A 21,100-nucleotide genomic window follows, 5' to 3' on the forward strand; every position below is an offset into this window, starting at 1 on the left:
GATAATGTGTGACACTTAACGTCTCACAACCCTATGGGTCTTCACGGCCTGGTACAGGGATAGTTTTACTTTTACTTACTTATTTTTTATTTACTGTGTTATCCTGTTTAGATGATTGTGTTCATTTTGGTGGTTTTAGTATTAACAAAAATACCATTTTACATCCATCCGTAAAGATGTGTAGTGTTACTGGTCCACTGGGGTTTGAAAAGATGAAGTTTTATGATCATGAAATTTCAAGCAGTTCTTTTAGGTACCTGGAACTTTTGCTTTCCATGAAACAATGGATACGACAAAGTTCATGCATGATAGTATTTTTCATTGCTTATATTTTAAGTTTCAATTTGCTTCTATCTACACAAAGCTATCTTTAGATGTACTTCCAGACTGTGTTTTTTTATATCATGCCATAATCAACAGTACAGATTTGTACTTGGCCTCTTCCAGTTACAAAAGTTAAACCATTCCTTTCATCTCTTTATTCAAACTTCTGGATTCTGTTTTGAATTCTTGTTTCCAGTTCTTCTCCAACATCCCCATTACATTTATGATCCATCAATGTGTACCATCAGACCACTGTGAAGAAACTCAATTCTGCAATTTCCATTCTTCTCACATGTTCTTTCACTGATAATGAAGACTTTCTGTACCTAACCATTAACTGCACTCTTTGTTTAGTAGGGGAATGTTTGATAAACCTGGCATCTTGTGGGTCAGAAAGTGCAGTATGTGATGACTAACCTTACTGTAACAGCAACCCACAGCGAGTACGTGAGAAGTAAGAAGAAGCAAAGCGAGGCAAGCCCTGTTGCTTCCCAAAATCTATCCTCCATGTACACAGCAGCCCACATGGCACACAGATATATAGATACTAGGCATGGAGGTGTTAAGATCAGAAGACATAGCACATCTAGATAAAATCCCTGGTGACAGCCTAATCCTCGATGGCTTTGGAACCACTGCCATATAGACCTCTGGTAACGACGTGTATTAAACTGGTGCTTGCAGATTTCACATTCAGTTGTGTTGGAAGCAGAGAGCCATTTCTCTAGGCACTTTCTGTGGACAAGGCCCAGTGTTCCCGTACATTCACAAGGAGAAATGAGATTTTCGCTGGTGTCATCTGTTGACAAAAATTAAAATATTCAGTGCAAACCTCTCCTCTGTGAGCCTATGTTCACTACAGAAGTCTGACAATAATGAATACCATTCATTCATTCATGAACATTACTGTTTTCTGGGATGTGACATCATATAGTCTGGCACACTGTGACCAATATTTGGAAGAATGTACTGCTTTCATCTTCACCTCTTCAACCCTGAAGAAGTAGGCAGCACATTCTTATGAAAATATGAGACTACACAGAATCACACCCAAAAATATGCTAATTTTAATAGTTATCACCCTAAGAACCACATCTTGCACCATTCATTCTTGTTGGAGGACAGTTTTTGACTGATAACTTAAAAGTTTTTGGTGTTAGTCTAAATTTTCAAGAATGAATACCATTCAGTTCTGTAATGGGGGGTGGGGGAAATATTTACTTGCTTATTCTGTGGAAAGTAGGCCTATTTTGGATTTCGCGGGTGCTGCCAAAATATTTGGGGGGAGTGGGAGGGCACAAGGTTTGCTTATAAATTTATGCTTAAGAAGCCATGTAATAACATTTTTACTAATCACCCTATAGTATTCAGGACAGAAAAAAGAAAACACAGAGTCCCCTTCACCCTGCTAGCACCCATGTGACCATTCACAACTGTAACGGATTCCAAACAGAAAAACTCTAAGGACTGAGCATATGACAAAATTATGTTAGCTTTATTTCAAGTAGGTCTACATCATCATTGTCATCCAATCCCTCATACAACTGGCCAAATATCACAGAGTTCAACTGATGTGGGTGCCAGGTATTGCTGGGACTGAAACCGCAGATCAGCTGGCAAGAACAGGATCTCAACAGCCATAGGTCTACATCATCGTCATCCAATCCCTCATACAACTGGCCAAATATCACAGAGTTCAACTGATGTGGGTGCCAGGTATTGCTGGGACTGAAACCGCAGATCAGCTGGCAAGAACAGGATCTCAACAGCCATAGGTCTACATCATCGTCATCCAATCCCTCATACAACTGGCCAAATATCACAGAGTTCAACTGATGTGGGTGCCAGGTATTGCTGGGACTGAAACCGCAGATCAGCTGGCAAGAACAGGATCTGAACAGCCGTTCACAGGACCTGAACCAGCTTGTGGCATCTCGTTTGGTGTTGCCAAGAAAGCGATCAGGGACTGGACTAACAGAAATCACAAAAAACACTGGGAATCCACAACTGGACTCAAACAGGAAAAGTGAATTACATCAGGACCCTCTGCCAGAAGAATGAAGGACCTGTTGACATTAAACAGAGACCAGTTAATATGGATGGTAGGATTACTTACCGGACACTGCCAACTAAAAGGACACCTTTTCAAACTGGGACTGACAGACGACCCAACCTGTGAAAGGTGCCTACAAGAAGATGAATCAGCCACACACATCTTATGTGACTGTGAGGCCATAGCTTACCAAAGCTATCGCCACGTGGGTCAATTCTTCATGGAACCAAGTGACTTTTATGATGCCTCCTTAAATAAAGCCCTACATTTCATTCGAAGTGCAGGATTAATAAAGTGTCAACCCAAAGGGGAAGCCCCCCTCCCCTCTCTCTTTCACACACACATGCGCACACCCACACACTAAAAAAATCGTCGTCATCGTCACCATCCCTGTCATCATTTTCATCATCAGTCATGATGATGTACACAACTAACTGTATTCAGTTTTGTTTCTGTTGTCACATTTAGCTGTTACTGGAAACTAACATTCAGGTACTGCAGTTGTACTCATAATGGCATAACCCCATCTATTTTTAAATCTGTTCACACATAAAGGATTGAGTGCATTTAGAAGTTCCATGTATATCAAGCATGAGAACACTTCTAAGGAGGGGGAATTCCAAAATAATCCACAAAGACATGATCTGTATGTGGAAATAAGGTAACAACCAAACTTTGCACCTTCGTGACAAATCCTGCAGACTGACCCAGAACTAGACAACCTTGGGTGTGCAAGTTTACATGGCACTGATGTGCTGGCAGATTCATGTGGCTGCACCATCACAACAACTTTATGGGAATTCTGTAAGAAATAAAATTAGGTTTATTATAGTGTATTTTGTTTTAGTGATGTTTCTTAAACTGTTTTGTATTTACATGTATTTTATAAATATGTTGTATTGTGTTTTGATTTGTTCCACATCCTACTTACTAGGACCAATGGAATGCATACATCCCAACAGAATTTCCCCTATCACAAAATAGCAGACCTGACATACTCAAGATTCCATGTGGCAGTGTAATGCACTAATATCTTCTTATGAAAGGAAGTATAATCCACCCTTAACTAGGTTGGATCTCGCCTTTTACTTTTAAAGTATTGATTTAAATTTTCACTGCATGAAAAATGTAAATTGCTAAGTACTTAGTTGTATAACAGAAGTTGTGCTCAAGTGTGGAGTGCTCCTGTTTCATATTTGACAGTTCCTGAATCAAATCTTGGCCCGAACACAAGCAATCCTAAGGTTTTTTTATAGTTTTCCTCAGTCCCTCCAGGCAAATGCTGGAACATCTCAAATCAAGCCATGTTTACTTCCTTTCATATAAATTTAAGTGTATTATTCTGCTACTTATTGTACTATTTGACACTATATACTATGAGCTACTGAAAGCATCTTTAAATAAACCACAAATAATATAAATACTTAGTATTATGTTCCTCACTGATTTCAAAGCCATTTTTAACACTTGTCACACACTACAGATGCTGTAATTTAATACTGGTGAAATCTATCTGACATCAGTCAGCTCTCTCTGAATCTGGGCACCCACAGATGGGATAAGAAAGGTGGTGGTAAAAACACTCATCCTATGGCCTGATTATCCCTGCCTGTCACTAAACCGTGGATGGTTCTGATACTATATAACTATAAGAAACCAAAAGCTAGGACAATGTGAATTCCAAATACATTCTAAACATAAACTCTCATTATAACCACACAACTTCAGTAGCAGAATATCTTCTTACTTAGCTAGGAAGAAGGGAAAGAATTTTTTTTCCTTTTTCTTTTTAATGCTAGTGGGGTGGGACTAAGTCCCTTGTACTGCGGCCACTTCTGGCCTATTGTAGCAGCCCCAGATGATAGGTGAGGGTGATTGTGGAGCAATTGGCGGAATGAAGACTGGCAGGGGAAACCGAAGTACTCGGAGAAAACCTGCCCCAGCGCCACTTTGTCCACCACAAATCTCACTTGACCAGACCCGGGATCGAACCTGGGCTGCCACAGTTGGAAGCCAGCGACTAAAGGCTTGAGCTATGGTGCGGCCCTCCAGAAGGGAAAGAAAGTATAGTATCTTTATTGGCGTTTGAACATTCTCCTAACCTGACCAACAAAAAACAAGTGAACTGTGGCACTCTGATGGTGGAATAGGTAACAAGAAACTAATTAATCAGCTATTAGACAACAAACTGTATCACATCTGAACAATTACTTGCCAGACAGTAATGTTGCAAGTGTATAAGAAGTAGCACAAGGCAGGAACATTACATACAAGTGATCCTTTCTAAGGAGTGTCTAGGGAGTGGTACTGCCTCAAGTGTGCTCTATTATGGCGTTGTCTCCCTAAAAATTAAAACTCTGTATCATGGTTATTCACAAAATTGTAAGAACAACACTTTCAACACTGTGATCATACTGTGATACTGCTGGTCAAATGCATGCATAAACCCTGAAAAATCCATCTCTCAAAAGGAGCTGCAATAAATGTTACATTTATGACAGATATACTAACTTCTTCCTTATCGAATGTGGGAATGTTACTTGTGGGAAAAATTTCTGCATGTTCCACTGTGAAGCCACATTCTTGCGTTTGCCAGCAGTTATTACCGATATTTTCGTTACGGTCTCCGCAGACTTCAGCAGGTATTCTATTTATTTCTGTCATGATGGTGCTGAAATAATTAATTAGACACTGAACTTCGGAAAATGGAAGTTGGGAGAATTAAAAAATTACGCAATGCATTCAATTTGCAAAACTATACATCTTTCATGCTCATTCACTCATTAATTTACTCACACATAACTTCACTTCAAGCACTGACAACACGTCATAAACCGTACTACTTCATGTCATGTTTTTGCACACAACTGTGCCAAAATTGTATTGTCAGTTTCGTTGTTATCACATTTTAAGTTAGAAGGATTTCTCTACTCACCACAGTTAATTTCACCTATGAAGCAACTAGTTTCATTACACATTGAGCATTTTAAATAAATTCTTCATATTATCGATAGCAGTAACATTATTTGAATAGTTACAACTGTCCTTTCTACTTGCACAACTTTTGAAAAATTGAAATAGCTATGAGGAAATTTTACGTCCCATTGGTAAGCTTGTTAACTCTAGATGCTCTATATTGCTCTAGATGTCAGGAACGGTCAGGAAGCTCAGGAATAGCATACGGTTCCTACTTATTAACACGTGCTACCATCTGGAGGAACTTATACATACTATTTTCCCAATCAGTCCAGGAAAGATTGTCAAATTAAGACTTAACAGAAATAACTTTGCATTATGGACATCATACTGAAACTTCTGTCGCCTACTTATTACGAAAATATTTATTTATTTGACAATATTTCTTTTTATTTGCATATGTCCTACGTTTGATTTACATTCACCCTTTTCTTCGGATCCAATACCGGAAGTTTACTAGTACACGTCAGGTTTTCGAAGTGAGTGGAATGGTGTTTCGAAGTGTGTGGAGTGGTTTGTATCGTGGTTACCAGCGAAGTTGTTAGTTTCTTGACAAAAATGGTGTTTGTGTCGTAGTTACCTGTGAAGTTGTTAGTTTCTTGACAAAAATGGTTTTTCGTGAGGACATACTTACAAACTTAAAATGAAGGCTAATGTCTGTTGCTTATATTGGGCACTTCTTTTCGTATCATTTACATCAAGGTAATTTATATTGTTATTTAGCGTAGGCTGTCCTTGTTAATCTTTTTCCTACTTGTTACTGAAATCATATCCATTTTCACATCATGAGTTACAATGTATTCAGACATATGTAACATGTAGTTACTGCATTATTTAATCTCGCATTTTCAGCTGTCTGCTTTTTATATTGGTTGCTACAGAAAGTGGTGTGATTGATTCTGCAGTTAGAACTCTAGACTACAATGATACAGTTGATACTGCAGTTTTATTAAAGAACTCTGAGAGGCTAGAAAGCCATGACAAACAACATGAACAGACCGTTGGTTTAAATAAGAATGAGGAGGATCAAAGTCAAGAAGAGTTGGGACGGAGTCATCAGGTAAGGAACAACTTTTTATATAAGCGTGTTGCTGAATTTGTTTATTTAAAGTCTGTGGGTCTTACAGACTACTCTAACCCATTCACTTCCTCAAAGCTATTGTTTAATATTGCCTTTGTTTAAGGCTACTAGCCCTAAAAGGCCAATCCAACATGAGTAGTCACAATACTGTGAATGGAGATATATCCATTTATGTTGTATGTATGGGATAAACAGTGCTGAGATTGATGTCTCTGTTTTGGTGTATTTAAAAGATTTACGAAATAAAGGATTACATGTAACTAGGGAAGCCTTAATGTCAAAAGCAAAAGAATGTGCTATAAAAAGTAATGTACCTTTCAAGGCTAGTTGTGGATGATGTGAGAAGTTTATGAAAAGAGGAAGCTTATCATAACAACAAAGGATGAAAATTAGTCAAAACTTTTTTCAGAATTTGAGTCTAAACTGATTGAATGCGAGTGTTTTGTTATTGGACTACACTGAAGGAATAAAATATTCTTTAAGTCAGATTGGCAAAGCAGATGAAACTGCAGTTCTTTCAACATGCCTTGCATTTATACCATAAATTTCAGAGGGGAAAGACAAGCGGAAATGAAGACCACAGGCTATAAAAAGTTATGTGTTACTGTCATGATGTGTATAACTGCAAATGGCAATAAATTACCACCATATGTAATTCCTCTTAAACAGAAAGACAGTGCAAAAAGATAATTTTTGCAAAGATGTAATAGTTCGATCTATGCAACATATTTCCACGTACAAAGCAACTTATTGCCCCATTTTCCTTCTCACAACATGTTTCATCCCTACACAGCCATCATCATGTGACTAATTTGCTAAAATTGTTGCACTGTATGGTATGTTCAACTTCTCATATGACATGTGAATGCGATATCTCTTAACGAAAAATAATTGGACATTAATTAATTAATTAATTAATAAACACTAGTTAAAATCCCAATTTTTGCTAGGGGTCATTGTCCATTCATCCAAACGACATTGTCTGAGGTCTGAGGTAACTGATGTCTAACATTTGGTATAGCAGTGTGCATGATGGTTTTAACTCAGGCCAAATAAATACGCATATACAGACATATTACTTCCAATTACATTATAAAATTATGAATTTCTACTTTCATTTATAGAAACAAGAAAATATGGCAGAAATTCATTCTAGTTTTGAAGAGGTGATGTCATCAAGTTATGTTGAGAGCCCACAATATAGTGATGGTGATGCTGTAGAGTATGTTATTCCACCAGAAGCAGTATCAGATGTCACCACTGAGTAAGTTAGATACATTTTGTTTCCTATATGTTATTTAGGATTAACAGCTCTTTGCACTCCATGATTTGGAATACGTTCTGTTATGTTTTTATGTTTGTTAGGTTATGTTCAATTACAGTATGAAATGCAAGGTACATCATAGCAGTGGTGCTAATTCTCTGTTATTTGATCTTGAAGAGTGATGCACATATAATTGTACATGAAGGTGGTGTTAGAAGTATATTGTGAGAAAGAAAATAACTATTATGCTGCAATAGAATCAAGATACCTGTTACAGCATTTCAAGTTAAATTCAACCCTTTTGTTATCAGTGTGTAATTGCTGATTGATTGATTGATTTATTTCGTCACTGTAGATCATTGTACATGATATATGACAAGTCAAGTTAATTCTGAATATTAACAATTTGATATATAAGTAGATTAAAATTACAATAGTTACAATTTTTTACTGCTGATTACAATTTAGAATTAGTTAGATATTCTTATTTGTGGAGAATTTGATGGAGTGGGTGAATACTGATTCCATAAAAATATTAGCATTATGTCTGTGTTACACCTTCACTGTTTGCCTTCAAAATATGCTTCACTTACCCTGACTTAATAAGTAATCTGTAGAATCATATTTTTCATATTGATTTTAAAGCTTATGTAGTAATATTTGTTTATTCTCGGAAGAATTTGTTATGTATTAAGGGATGTGCAGCATCATGCTTATGAAGTGGAAATATATGTAGTTATACCTTATTTTAAGCAAGTTGTGTTATTAAACTTGTTATATTTTTATAAGCTGATGTATCACCGTTTATTTAGTGTACAAAAGTGTTCTGCTACTTGTTTCAACCTTCAAGAGGTGTACTTATGAGAATTCACTCTTAATACTTGAATTGTATTTTAATATGGATCTATTAATATAGTTTTTAATTCTGATAACTTTTTTTATACTTTGAATTTTAATATTACATAGTTATTAACATAGTTTTGTTCTTGAAGATAAAAATTAAAAACTTTTTTTTTTAGATTTTACCTTCAAATTTTCATGTTAACTTCTTGAGTTACACTTGAGATATGGAGTTATAGTTGGTACTGATCCTTGGAGAATCTGCAGTTATTTTGGGCGTTCACAAGTGAGAAAGGACCAAGCAGTGCTGATGTAGGATTTTTAGAATAGGCATGGTCAAATCTGGGGCACACGGTAGCATAGTTGGTTGAGGCACTATGCTACAAGCCGGAAGGTTGCAGATTCAAGTCCCGATGATGTCATTGGATTTTTTTTTCAATTTACCTAATTCTTCCAGCGGCACTATGGCCTCTAACAGAAATGAGTACCAGGAATATTCTTGGAATGTTCTTGGGGGTAGAGGGTGGGCGGCACGTAAGGCTGACAACCTTGCTGCCATCTATGAGCCGATTGTCTAGAAACTGTGGGAACCTCAACATCTCACAACCCTATGGGTCTCCACAGCCTGTTACAGGGATATCTTTACTTTTTTTACATGGTCTAATCTTAGGATTGTTAGAACCCAAGTTAATACACTTTTGAAATTTGTGTTGATTAAACGAGTGTTAATTTTCAGAATAGTTTTGTTTGTTTAGCGTTATTATGAATTTACTCATACCAGCAGTCATTAGTGCATGTATATGACAAGTGAGGAATTCTCAGAATTTTGTTATGGTGTCTGTGTGCTGTCTGATGACATTATTGCTGCTGCTGATGTAGTTTAATAATAATGTCACATGTATTAGGGGTGTGACTATTAGACAGGGTTTGGATTGGCTGATTAGATTTATTGTGCTTATACACCTAACTGATAACTACAAGTAATACGGTGCTATCGCTGATCTACAAACTTTACAGTTCACTGTTACCCACACGCTAGGGTTCTCAGTCTTCACTAGTTATACCCTAGCAACAGATTTTTAACAGTCTCACTGTAACTACAAAACACATAAAGTCTACAAATCACACATTAACTTCTAACTAATCCATTACCATCTCTTCTCTGTTATCTTTGACTACTGGGTCAAGGGGCTTGATTATTTCTCAGCTGGCCTGGAATCTCTCATATTATATATAGTCTTCTGGGTTGTGGCACTGTAGTCTGGTAGGTGGGTACCAATGGTTTTAAGAACATACTACCTCCATGTTCAGGGTGGAAGCTGGTACCCACCTGTGATACTACACAGTGTTGTAACTCAGAACACCACAATATGAACCTTCACCACTTTGAAGACATCACATCTTATGTGGACACTTTTTTAACACACCTTTTAAATGTGACTGTTCTTTCTGAGGGTCAGATTTTGCTATTAGTCCTGCTTCATATTTGGAAGGGCCTGAGTTTAAGTCTCAGTCAGAAGATTGAGTGGTCCGTTGAATGGTTCCTTCAAATAAAACTGCTTCCCATGTAACTTTCCAACACTGTGTTTATAATCTCTTTATTTTCGTTTTAATACAGTGTAACATCCCAAATTTGCATAGCACTGTGAAGTAAGAAACAATTGGCATTTTGATTTATTATTTACTTTCTGATATACATAGTATATATAACCAAATATTATGTTGTAAGATTTGAGATTTTCACGGCGGTGACTATGAAGAAAACAGTCTTCTGGGATGTGGCGCTGTGTAGATATTGTGTTGACCGACGTTTCGGAGGAACGTATCGCCTCCATCTTCAGGGTAAACGTCGGTCAACACGGTATCTACACGGCGCCACATCCCAGAAGACTGCTTTTTTCAAATATTATGTTGGTGGGAAAAAATCAGTCTCGAAATTCTGACAGATTCACACTTTGAGCCTTTCTGAATATGAAAAAGTTGTTTTTGGTATACCTCCTGTCTTTGTATATTGCAACATTATGCGAATTTGGAGCAGTTACTGTCCCTGAATAATTGGACGGAATTTATTTGTACCCGGTGTTCAAGAGTATATCTGTCATAGGTTAGTCCCTGGTGAATGTGAATAAGCAGTCGCCTCTCTTGTTTATTTCTACAACGGACTTCATGACGTTCGTTAAAACGGACGCATTTTGTGCGCTCATGTAGACGCTGCCTTAAACCACGGAATTTAGTTTAGTTTAAGAATTGTTATTAAAATGTGAGACAATCATAGGTACTAGGAAGATGAGAAATGTATAAACAATATCAGTTGGAAAACTCAGATGGAAGATACCACTTAGAGGATTAGGCGTAGGTGGGAGGATAATGTTGAAGTGGATCTTAAAGAAGTGGGGTGCGAGGAAGTGGATTGGATTTATCTGGCTCAGGCTGTTATGAACACGACGGTGAACCATCTGATTCTATAAAAGGCGAAGGATTTCTTGATTAGCTGAGTACTCCATTATAGAGTTAATTAGTTATGTTGTCCGATATTAGGGATATTCATGGTATTTTGCCTTTTGTGGAGACGCCTCTTTAAATACATTTTTCAGCGCGATGGCTGTTGTGCGGTGAAAATAAAATACGACTGATAAAAAGATAAAATTGCCCGTTGGAGCCAGTACTATGCCATGAAAGCGTACACGGGCCATGAAATAAAGTTCTAGCCTTTCGGGCGTGGCACCAGGTTTAGCTGTGTTCAGATTCACACTTCGGTCACTGTCACCTCTGGAGAAGAGGCTCCGAACTGTAATTTGGGGATAAAATATCGATCCTCCGCCCAATGGATCTTGCCAAATGTCCCAGACATTCAGAATTACTGTTTTTTTTTTTTTACTTTTTCCATCGTCCGGAATTCTAGGTAATAGAAGACATGACGTTTCGGAAACTGGATCTGTTTCTATCTTCAGGTGAGGAAGGAAGACACCTACTCAGTTGGGCCCTTAGAAAGAGCTAATCTCAATCACTGGAAAAATATAAATAGTCCAAAAACCCAGGAAGTCTGTGTGTCATCCACCATCGTCAGAACCCTTTAGAATCTACTTATATCAGACATTCCTGGTTTCAGAATGAATTCTGAATCGAAGGAGACCATAGAGCCGAACAGGAAAGCAATGATAGCTTTCTTGGGGGGAGGGGGGGAAGAAAGATTAGGATACAAAACCGTAATTGGGATTGAACCCAGGCCTACAAGAGTTGGCGTACATTAAAAATAGGGATTGCATTTCGTGTGTCTTTAAGCTTTACGCCTACCTTCAAACACAAGAACGTTGTGAATTGTATCAGACTATATTTGTTAATCCTTTCCCAGTACTGTGTAAGCAGTATTACGTAGGCAGAAGACGTGTAGGTTGTATGCACCGTTCGATTGACCTACGGTTCGGCCGAAACCCTAGTAAATATGTATGTACCGTATGCAAGCCGAAGGTCGTGAGCGTCGTGAGATGCGTGGAGCAAGGTGAAGGGGCTCCCATTCTTCTGCAGTTGCAGTTGAGTTGTGAATTCTTCATGGTGACAGCCGTGTGCAAGTTGCCGTAGTAAAATCCTGCAGCTGTCCATTGTTTCATCCCCAGCAGAGAAGAATGGTAGCTCACAAAGCCACAAGAATTACAATAAATGCTGCTAACATTTTGTATGCATTTCTCATCTCCCACGCGTGCTACATTCCACGCCAACCTCGTCTTCCTTTTTTGGATCACTCTAACAATATTTGATGGTGATAATAATTATGAAGGTCTTCATTATGCAACTTTGTCCAGTTTTCTCTTACTTTCCCTCTGTTAGGCCCAAATATTCTCCTTAGCTCTTCGTTTTGAAATACTCTGATATCTATATACTACCCTTAATGTAAGAGACAAAGTTTCATACAAACATGTGTGGTTTATGATTCGGGATACTGCGGAAAATGTACTTTGCAGTTTAGCTTCTTTGCTTTTGCCAAGAAGTTTACGGCTGTTTTGTCATGTTTATGAATTGGTCAAGAATGGGGGGAAACGACGATTTTGAAAATACGCGAATTGCAAATTAGGATACACATTTACAGTTTTGTTTTCCTCATCCTGTGTGTATTTTTTTCATAAATAACAAAATTATAATATAGTAAGAGGACAGTCTATTGGAATGGCGCGTAGCTTAAGTACCTTATTCGGTTAATAGTATATGCTCAATTTGGTTGATCCTTCAAAATTAAATTTCCAGCCTTGCTAGTCCAATATTAACATAGTGAGTACAGGAGTTTGCGTTTCAGTGGTCTAAAACCATCTGTCACGGACATAATGACGAAGAAAGGATAGCGGCGTTAGTAATTCAGTTGCTTTTTGTCCTCGTGCAAGATATATTTTAATAACTGGCCTTTGCCTCGGAGGGAGGAATGTAAGAGAGATGAATTTATGTTCACTGATATATAAAGATATAGAGGACAACTACAACTCGTTCCTCCATTTTAAGTTTTAATTTCCTTGGGCTCGTTACAGTCGCTGTGCCGATATTACGCCACCAAATGCATTTTTTTTTGCGGGGGGGGGGGAAGCTTCTCCCGTCAAGTCTGGCTGATCCATAACGCTTCATGTGTGCCATGTGTAGAAACCTTCCTCGCTATATTTAGAGTGATAGTGTAAGGCAGCCCGTAATATGAATATATTAGGAAATATACATATCGTATAATAAGTCTGACCTGTTCTTCGGTATATTGTTGCCTCTAGTTTCGCACTTTGTGAATGCTAACTTTTAATACTCGTATATACGTAGCGTCAAACTGGCGGACGGACGAGCAAATGACGATAAGTTCAACCGTTTGCGAAATTTGAGATCACACAGCAACAAACAAAAAAAATTCTCGAAACCCACAAAACTTATGAGAATGGGACATAATCGTATGTTTAATTTTTCTCTTCAAATTTTGTTCGAAACGTTTTTTTTTTGCTTCGATAAATATGTAGTGACTGTGCTGAAGATGAGCTTAGAAATGCATGTAGGTCTTCATATTAACAAGGTACGCGGGTTCAAACCCGGCGGAGGTCGTGGAATTTTTAAGGGCGGAAAAATTCAGGGAACAAGTCCTCCGGGAGGGACTTTAAGCCGTGTGTCCCGTGTCGTAGATTTACGACACGTAAAAGAACCTCATGTCTCTAGGAGACATCTGAGCTAAATTACAGGCCCTTTCCCGCCCAAGTAGTCTCCAATGCCTCTGGTGGATGGGGGAAGCATCAAGGTACCGGGGCCGACCTCCTTGGCTCCACGGGGGCTGATGGCACGCACCGTTACCGGTAGGGTATGGCGACAGTAGAAATTAAAAGTGGGACGCACAGTGGACCAATAACTGGTCTAAGTGCATGGGGAACCCACCCCCTTTCATAATACATACATACATACATACATACAAGTGTCCATTACTATTATCCGATTTTTTGACACAGAATTTGGTGACATACGAGTATGCTAGCAGTACTTTGCAGCGGTTGGCGATTAACTCGCTACCCCGAAATGTTTCCTACTGTTTTCGGTTACACAGCCAGATTTACCATTTGATATCATCGCTGTGTCCGAACGAGACAAATAAGCCAGGATATATATAATTTTCTGCTGAAGCGACAGCAAACCGGCTTGAAATCCATTCAAACGGAGAATGTATGGCCGAAATAACGCAACGACGTGATGAGGTTCTGCCATAAGTTGCCTCTTTTGCTGTGTTACGTAAACTGATTTTTGTGTGTACTTCGGATGTTTAATCGTAACGTGGCGAAGGGAAGCACAGATGGCGTCGATATGATAGACCGCCCTGAAATTACTAGTAAAGGTAAAACTTTGCCCCTATACCAAAGGATCAGGTCATGAAGTTGTAAGATGACCTCGGCACTGGGCGGAGATACATGTTCAGCCCCAGGCATCTAGCGCTTTGTCCCCAGGAGAGATTCACCGACACCCTTCCTGAAGGATTCATGTTAGGCCCCAGAGTCAGCCTGAGTGCACCCCGGGAGAGATTCACCGACACCCTTCCTGAAGGATTCATGTTAAGCCCCAGAGTCAACCTGAGTGCACCCCGGGAGAGATTCACCGCCACCCTTCCTGAAGGATTCAAGGTAGGTCCCTGAGTAAACCTGAGTGCACCCCGGGAGAGATTCACCGACACCCTTCCTGAAGGATTCATGTTAGGCCCCAGAGTCAGCCCGAGTGCACCCCGGAAGAGATTGACCGACACCCTTCCTGAAGGATTCATGGTAGGCCCCTGAGTAAACCTGAGTGCACCCCGGGAGAGATTCACCGCCACCCTTCCTGAAGGATCCAAGGTAGGCTCCAGAGTCAGCCTGAGTGCACCCCGGGAGAGATTCACCGCCACCCTTCCTGAAGGATCCAAGGTAGGCACCAGAGTCAACCTGAGTGTAACGTCGAGTGAACTACCTGCTTCAGGTGGGCTACATGCACTGGCCGTTTGGTCCGTAACAGATACCTCTCTCTGAGAAGTTGTCAGTCGCGGAAATTGCTTGAATCATGCCGTACCCTTAGTAGCTCAACTACGAGATTTGGACCTGCGGTGATTCTTTCTGACGAGTCTGTTCGCTGTAGCGAAAGGTTACACCAACGATTACGAATTTATGTCTGATGTCAGTGTCTGCCCTTAAATGTACCTGTTTGTATGAGATCTTGGCGCCTTCAGTCGCCGGAAGTGGTCCTTGCAGTGTGGCAGCCTAGTAGAGGGCTAACAGAGTAATGAAAATCGATACAGATGTAGAGACATTGCACCTGATGTCCCACATACCACAGACCGTGACTTTGTTACCTTGGGAACAAAATTAATGTTCCGTAGAACATTGTTGGTCGGACGCTGATTATATATGCTAGGACGTGTAGGCGTTGCATAACAGTTGTTGAGTTATTTAATATACTTGTCAGGGATCACAGCCTTTATGCAGCCTTACTATTTGAATCAATTGCCTGTAGAGATGATTGAAATGTGTTCAACATCGGTGAAACCGTTTACGAGAAAAGTGATATTTCGCGTTTGAGCCAGCAATGCGCGTAGAGTTATTTTCGTGAAGATACCACCTACGTAGTTATTTAGGGAGATGGTCCTGCGTGAATTACTGTAATTAATTAGAATCGCTTCAGTCGTTTGCATTTTATGTCTTGGTGTCCATCTGAAGGCCCCTTGTTTTTGGACCTAGAATGCCCATATGTACCGGGCACCGGTCTATAACGGTTGAACCCTTGAATTAAGAGAGTGGGTAAATCCGTCCTGCCGTTCATACACGAGTGAAGCGTACATCCATATGTATAGACAAGTGAACGGTATACCAGAACCCCCCCAGGTACCCATTGTATAGGAGGTCGAGTGGACCTCAGAGCCGGTTTGGACGATATGGAGAAGTGAAAATTCTTGACCCTACTGGGACTCGAACTCCGATCGCTCGGTCGTCCAGCCCGTAGCCAGTCGTTATACCGACTGCGCTATCCCGGCTCTAAGGGGTGGTTAGAAAATGTCAGCTGCAGGAGTTTGCGGCAGAAGTGACATTTTCTAAGGTGACTGTACGACATTTTATTGAATTACGTAGTTGAGGTGGGGGCTATGCTATAAAAAGTGCCGCTTGTTGTAATTCGGTGCCTTGGGAATATACATCAACGCAGAAGGACAATCCTGTCAGTATTATTACACAGTCATGTCCTTTCAGTTGATAATGGATCTGGCGTTGAAATTACTGAGTTTGTGGACTGTTGAGCATTTGATATTCTGGAAGAATACAGCGGTTCGGAAACCGGATCTGATTCCATCTTCAGGTGAAAAGAATCTCACGTCCAGTGACTGAGATAGCTCTTTCTAACGCACCCAACTGAATAGGTGGCCGTAACCGTTCCACTTGAGAAGAGGACATCCAGTGATTATGAGCAGTTGTTTCTAACATACCCAGATAATTAAGTGCATCCCCACCCTTTCACATGAGGACGGAAACAGACCCAGTGTCCGAAACATTTTGTTCTTTCAGAATGTGATTGAATCTTTTCAGGCGATCAGCCATGTCAGTGTCGGGTTGAAAACCAACGTTTCAGAGGTCTCCTACTCCTACTCCATAATTAGGTTTGACAGGACGTAAACCCTGATAATGGAGACGGAGATTTCTGAAACAAAAACAAACTCCGTGGCGTGTAGTCCGCAAGCGAACTATACCGACTCAGCGACCGCCGCGTGTCGGCGAAGTTAGTGCCAACTTTAGCGGATAGATGGTGTCGCGTGGTCAGCTCAACGAATCCCCACGGCCGTTAATCTCGGGTTTCTAGACGGGAGCCGCTATTTCCTTGAAATACCTCCTCAGTTATCCTCACGAGGCTGAGTGGACCCCGTTCCAGACTCACTGCTTCTCAGAAAATTTGGTAGCACCGGGAATCGGGACCTCTGGATCTGTAGCCAGGAACTCTGACCACTAGAACACAGAGTCGGTCACTGTGGCGTCACATTCCAGAATATTCACCACCATGATAACGTCAGATCTCCGATTAATAGCGTTTAATGTTGACATGGAGGGGAATTCCATAGATGGAGTGCTTTGTAAGAGAAAGCGCAGCAGAAGAAGTTAATTCAGGCATTCTGGCGGTAGATGTTCATTATTAGGTTGGATACGCCTCAACGAGATCAAGGCAAGGCTGTTCAAACTTGTTTTATTCTTTTCATTTATTTTCGCCACGGAAGTGACATGAAGTATTAGCGGACTAATAAGAATCACAGTGGTCCCTGTGTATCGGTTTCTGTATCATAGTAAACTTTGTGGAACAGCCGATGTTTGTAGTGCTGGTTACGTTTGTTTGACTTTTATTTGTACGTTGGTTATATAATTAGTTACGGTTTGACTTATAGACTGACTTATAGTGGAGTTGTGATAGCTTATCTTCCTATGCTTTAAGCTGGTAGTATTGATTCCGGCTGTTTGTTTCATTCATATCTTGGATACTACATTTTTATTTCTCTTCCTACTCAACGTCCTTCAGAATTTTTCGCAAGCGTAGAAATTGTTACCGGTTTCATCAGGCTTTCATGTTTGTGTTAGTTCAACTGTCTTTATTGGTTTCCATGCCGAACTTCCATATCCATTTATGTCTTCATGCCAAGTTTAAATCTTATCTTTGGGAAAAGTCGTGCGCTTCTGGAGACGTTGAGTTATCAGCTTGGGTGCTGAAAAGCGTTAAAATTGAATCGCTCTTTCGAAGTTCAAGTGGCGTAGGAAGTTTGGGGCTGTTACCGTGATGTTCTTGGATTGCGTAGAGAATGTTTGAGAGCTTCCGCTTGTGATTTTTAAGAGAAAAGAAACATAAGTCTATTTTAAAAAGGCAGCGTGATTCGATTTGTTGTCATAGTTTTACAAAACTAACCGTCGTCTTATAATGGACTCTGGGATTGCAGAACCTAAGAGCTTATAGTCATTAACACACTAATTTCCATATAGGCAGGCCAGTCCACTTCATATTACAGTGTGGTACAGCCCCAAGATTCGTACGTAGTATTGCGTTTCCCTATGTCTTCGATTTCCACATGCCTTTTTTGCGATTTGGTTTCATAAAAATTTTGCGTACTTCTCCCCAATGCTTGTCACATGTGCAGCAAATTGTAGTGTTCTTTATTTTGTAACTCCTTAACAATACTAGACGAGGGGTATAGGTTTGCAGGCTGGTCAAGACGTGTTTTCTATTATATTGAACCCAGAGATTTATTACCGAATTAATGTTTTATTTTCTGTGAAGTTTTAAAACCGTTTACAACTCACCCAGTTAACTTGGATTTTTAAGGTGGTTGAGGCACTATGCTACAAGCCGAAAGGTTGCGGGTTCGATTCCCGATGAGGCTATTGAATTTTTCAGTTGACCTAATCCTTCCAGGCGCACTATGACCCTGGGGTCGACTCATCCTCTAACAGAAATGAGTACCCTGGGGGTAAAGGGCGGCCGGCCGGCGTGTAAGGCTGACAACCTTACCGCCATCTGTGAACCGATTGTCTAAATAACTTGGGAGCCTCGACGTCTCGCAACCCTATGGGCTTCTACGGCCTGTTACAGGGATACCTTTACATTTTGCTTTAATATCCATAGATTCAATGTGGGGAAAGTTCTAACACGATGTGAGTTACGAATATCGAATTAAATTATTCAGCGATGTTTATTCGAAATGTAATTATTTAGTATATACAATGTTAATATACTGGCTATCGTACATGAACGTATTCTTATGAGTGTGTTATCTTACCGTGCGCTTTCGAAACATGGAGTAATCATTTTAGATACCAGCTCCAAAACTTTCCCTTTCCACTGTAGGTCTTTACGAAGAATTTGTTTGCATATTTCAAAGCAGCTTATAATATACGTTGGTTAAATCTACGAGTAATTTAAACTGGAAAGATACGGCAGGAGGTTTTACTTTGAATAAAACTGTAGCATTTCAAAGTTATTCTAAAAGATAGGTGTTCTAAGCAAATTATTTCGTTTTAAGCATCGAGTGGGTACATTTGAATTGTTGTGTGATCTGTTTCGAGTCATTTTATATAAGAAGATTGGGAAGTTATTTCGCTATACGAACCATATGATACATCTACAACGCCTTCACATGCTGAAGTAGTGAAAATTCGTCAAATTTTCATGGGCGAAATGAGATATGTACTTCTTTTGGCTTATTTTGGACTTCACCCATCGTCTGGTATGTAAAAGACAAAAAGCCACGACGTTTCGGAGACTGAATCTGTCTCCGTCTTCAGGTGGATAGGGAAGGATAAACCTACTCAGTTGGGCCCCTTAGAAAGAGCTAGTCCAGTGATTGAGACTAGCACTTTCTAAGGGGCCCAACTGAGTAGGTTTATCCTTCCCTATCCACCTGAAGACGGAGACAGATCCAGTCTCCGAAACGTCGTGGTTTTTTGTCTTTTTGTCTTTTACAGACCAGATGATGGGTGAAGTCCAAAATAAGCCAAAAGAAGTACAGTATACACCATCGTCAGAATCCTTTCAAATCTATCCGAAATGAAATATGTTGAAATCAGGCTTCGAGATTCCTCACAACTTCCTGTTGAGTATCCCTGCTTTCCCCAAGTTACCAATGGCTTGAGAGAGGACGAGTAATCTCACTTGTGGTAGTTCAGGATTTGACCCGCGGAAATACGTTACACAACAAGTCGTGCGCTGCCCTGTTTGGCTCGGGAACGCTTCCTTGTTGTTCTGGCTCCGTTTGCTTTGCGACAGTGCCACTGTGAAGAGGTTAGGTAGACGGCCGTTCTTTTGGCAGTCTCCCCAATAACTCTCTGTTCAATAATATAGTCTGTACGTTTTCCCTTGTTCGGAGCTCGAACTCAGAACGTTAAGATGAAACCAAAAACAATCGATACGGTCTGCAGTCCGCTAGTTCACAGTGTTGGTGGACGCCCCGTACAGTTCCATGCGCGCGCCGGTGCCTCAACTTCTCGGGCATTGCAGTAGCAGGACGTAAGAAACCAACGTGGAGCTCGTTATTGGGAATCTTACGGCGACAACGTACCGGCGTTTTATTTATCCCTGACGTATACTGTGTTTTGTTGTGTGATTGAAGTTATTTCAACTGATAACTATAGTGCTGTTTGTGGATGTAGTGGCATTTTTATCTTGTGTGAACAGTGATGAAGGCATATTAATATGTAAGTAATTTCTATCTCCACTAATTCCGTCATGTCCATATCATAATTCATATTTATGGTTTTCACAATTTCTCTTATTTACTGGGAAAAATTCGCGTCCATTATTATTAAATAATTCGTGACACCAGTTTTAAATGTTTAGTGAACTTTGCATATGGCACGAGTATATATAACTATTCATATACACTGTGATGTATAATTACGTTCGCTCATTGCCCATTCGTTAATCAAATTTGAGGAATCATGATCCCTTTAATGTCAATTAAATCGGTCAATTCCATTTCTACTATCTTTGTAAATATAGTACTGTGTTTGTGACTGATATTAAGTCGCTTCATCATTTATCACGATGGCTTTATTTGGAAAAAAAAATCACCTAATTTTTAAGCTTTCGTTACCACGAACTTAGATGTACTTCATACTACGTTACGCATGAATATTTCCCCCCCCCTCCCCCAGAAGTGGCCTAACGATTTGATGCCGGGTAAATAAGTACGCATTATGTTGCAAAATTTTCATTAGAATGCCTCGTGGAACACCGATACATACACGGAACTGTATGTTAACAGTGGATTTCAAATAAGTATGTTTTTGAGACGTGAATGGGATTTAACTGGCCTAGGATCTTGTCCAGTAGTGGTCTTTCGTAATGATGAGAAACATCCGCCCTCCCATACAACAGGCGTTTTGCTCTTTTTTATTATTCTTACTGGAGTGAGAGAGTGTCCACTTGGTACTGCAGCCATTATTGGCCTATTGTACCAGCCCCGGATTGGAGATGATTGTGAATGTGGAGCAGTCCGTGGAATGAGAATCAGCGGGGGAAACAAGTATTCGGAGAAAACCTGCTCCAGTGCCACTTTATCCACCACAAATCCCACATG

The 21,100-nt window shown here is 40.0% G+C and overlaps 2 protein-coding genes across 7 annotated transcripts in view; one reads left to right on the plus strand and one right to left on the minus strand.

Annotated features, from left to right (window-relative positions):
- The window catches only part of LOC111867844 (E3 ubiquitin-protein ligase MARCH2), an 8,913-nt gene extending 3,415 nt beyond the window's left edge, over positions 1-5,498 (minus strand). The window contains exons 1-4 of one of the 2 annotated variants that reach the window (XM_023858039.2): positions 5,313-5,498; positions 4,889-5,048; positions 3,059-3,179; positions 742-1,123 (exon numbers count right to left, since the gene is read on the minus strand). In XM_023858039.2, the coding sequence (XP_023713807.1) occupies positions 742-1,123; positions 3,059-3,179; positions 4,889-5,041 (656 nt within the window). In that variant the 5' untranslated portion in view covers positions 5,042-5,048; positions 5,313-5,498. The other variant, XM_023858040.2, reaches the window with a different exon arrangement.
- A 160-nt stretch (positions 5,499-5,658) lies between these two features.
- LOC111867848 (SUN domain-containing ossification factor) overlaps positions 5,659-21,100 on the plus strand; it is a 72,329-nt gene continuing 56,887 nt past the window's right edge. The window contains exons 1-3 of one of the 5 annotated variants that reach the window (XM_023858043.2): positions 5,659-6,055; positions 6,206-6,413; positions 7,559-7,698. In XM_023858043.2, coding sequence (XP_023713811.1) covers positions 5,997-6,055; positions 6,206-6,413; positions 7,559-7,698 — 407 coding nt within the window. In that variant the 5' untranslated portion in view covers positions 5,659-5,996. Of the gene's footprint in view, positions 6,056-6,205; positions 6,414-7,558; positions 7,699-19,834; positions 20,217-21,100 lie in introns of those variants that run through there. The other 4 variants (XM_033752831.1, XM_023858046.2, XM_023858047.2 and 1 more) reach the window with 4 other exon arrangements.

Source organism: Cryptotermes secundus, unplaced genomic scaffold (genome assembly GCF_002891405.2).
Source record: "Cryptotermes secundus unplaced genomic scaffold, Csec_1.0 scaffold2543, whole genome shotgun sequence".
Lineage (NCBI taxonomy): Eukaryota > Metazoa > Arthropoda > Insecta > Blattodea > Kalotermitidae > Cryptotermes > Cryptotermes secundus.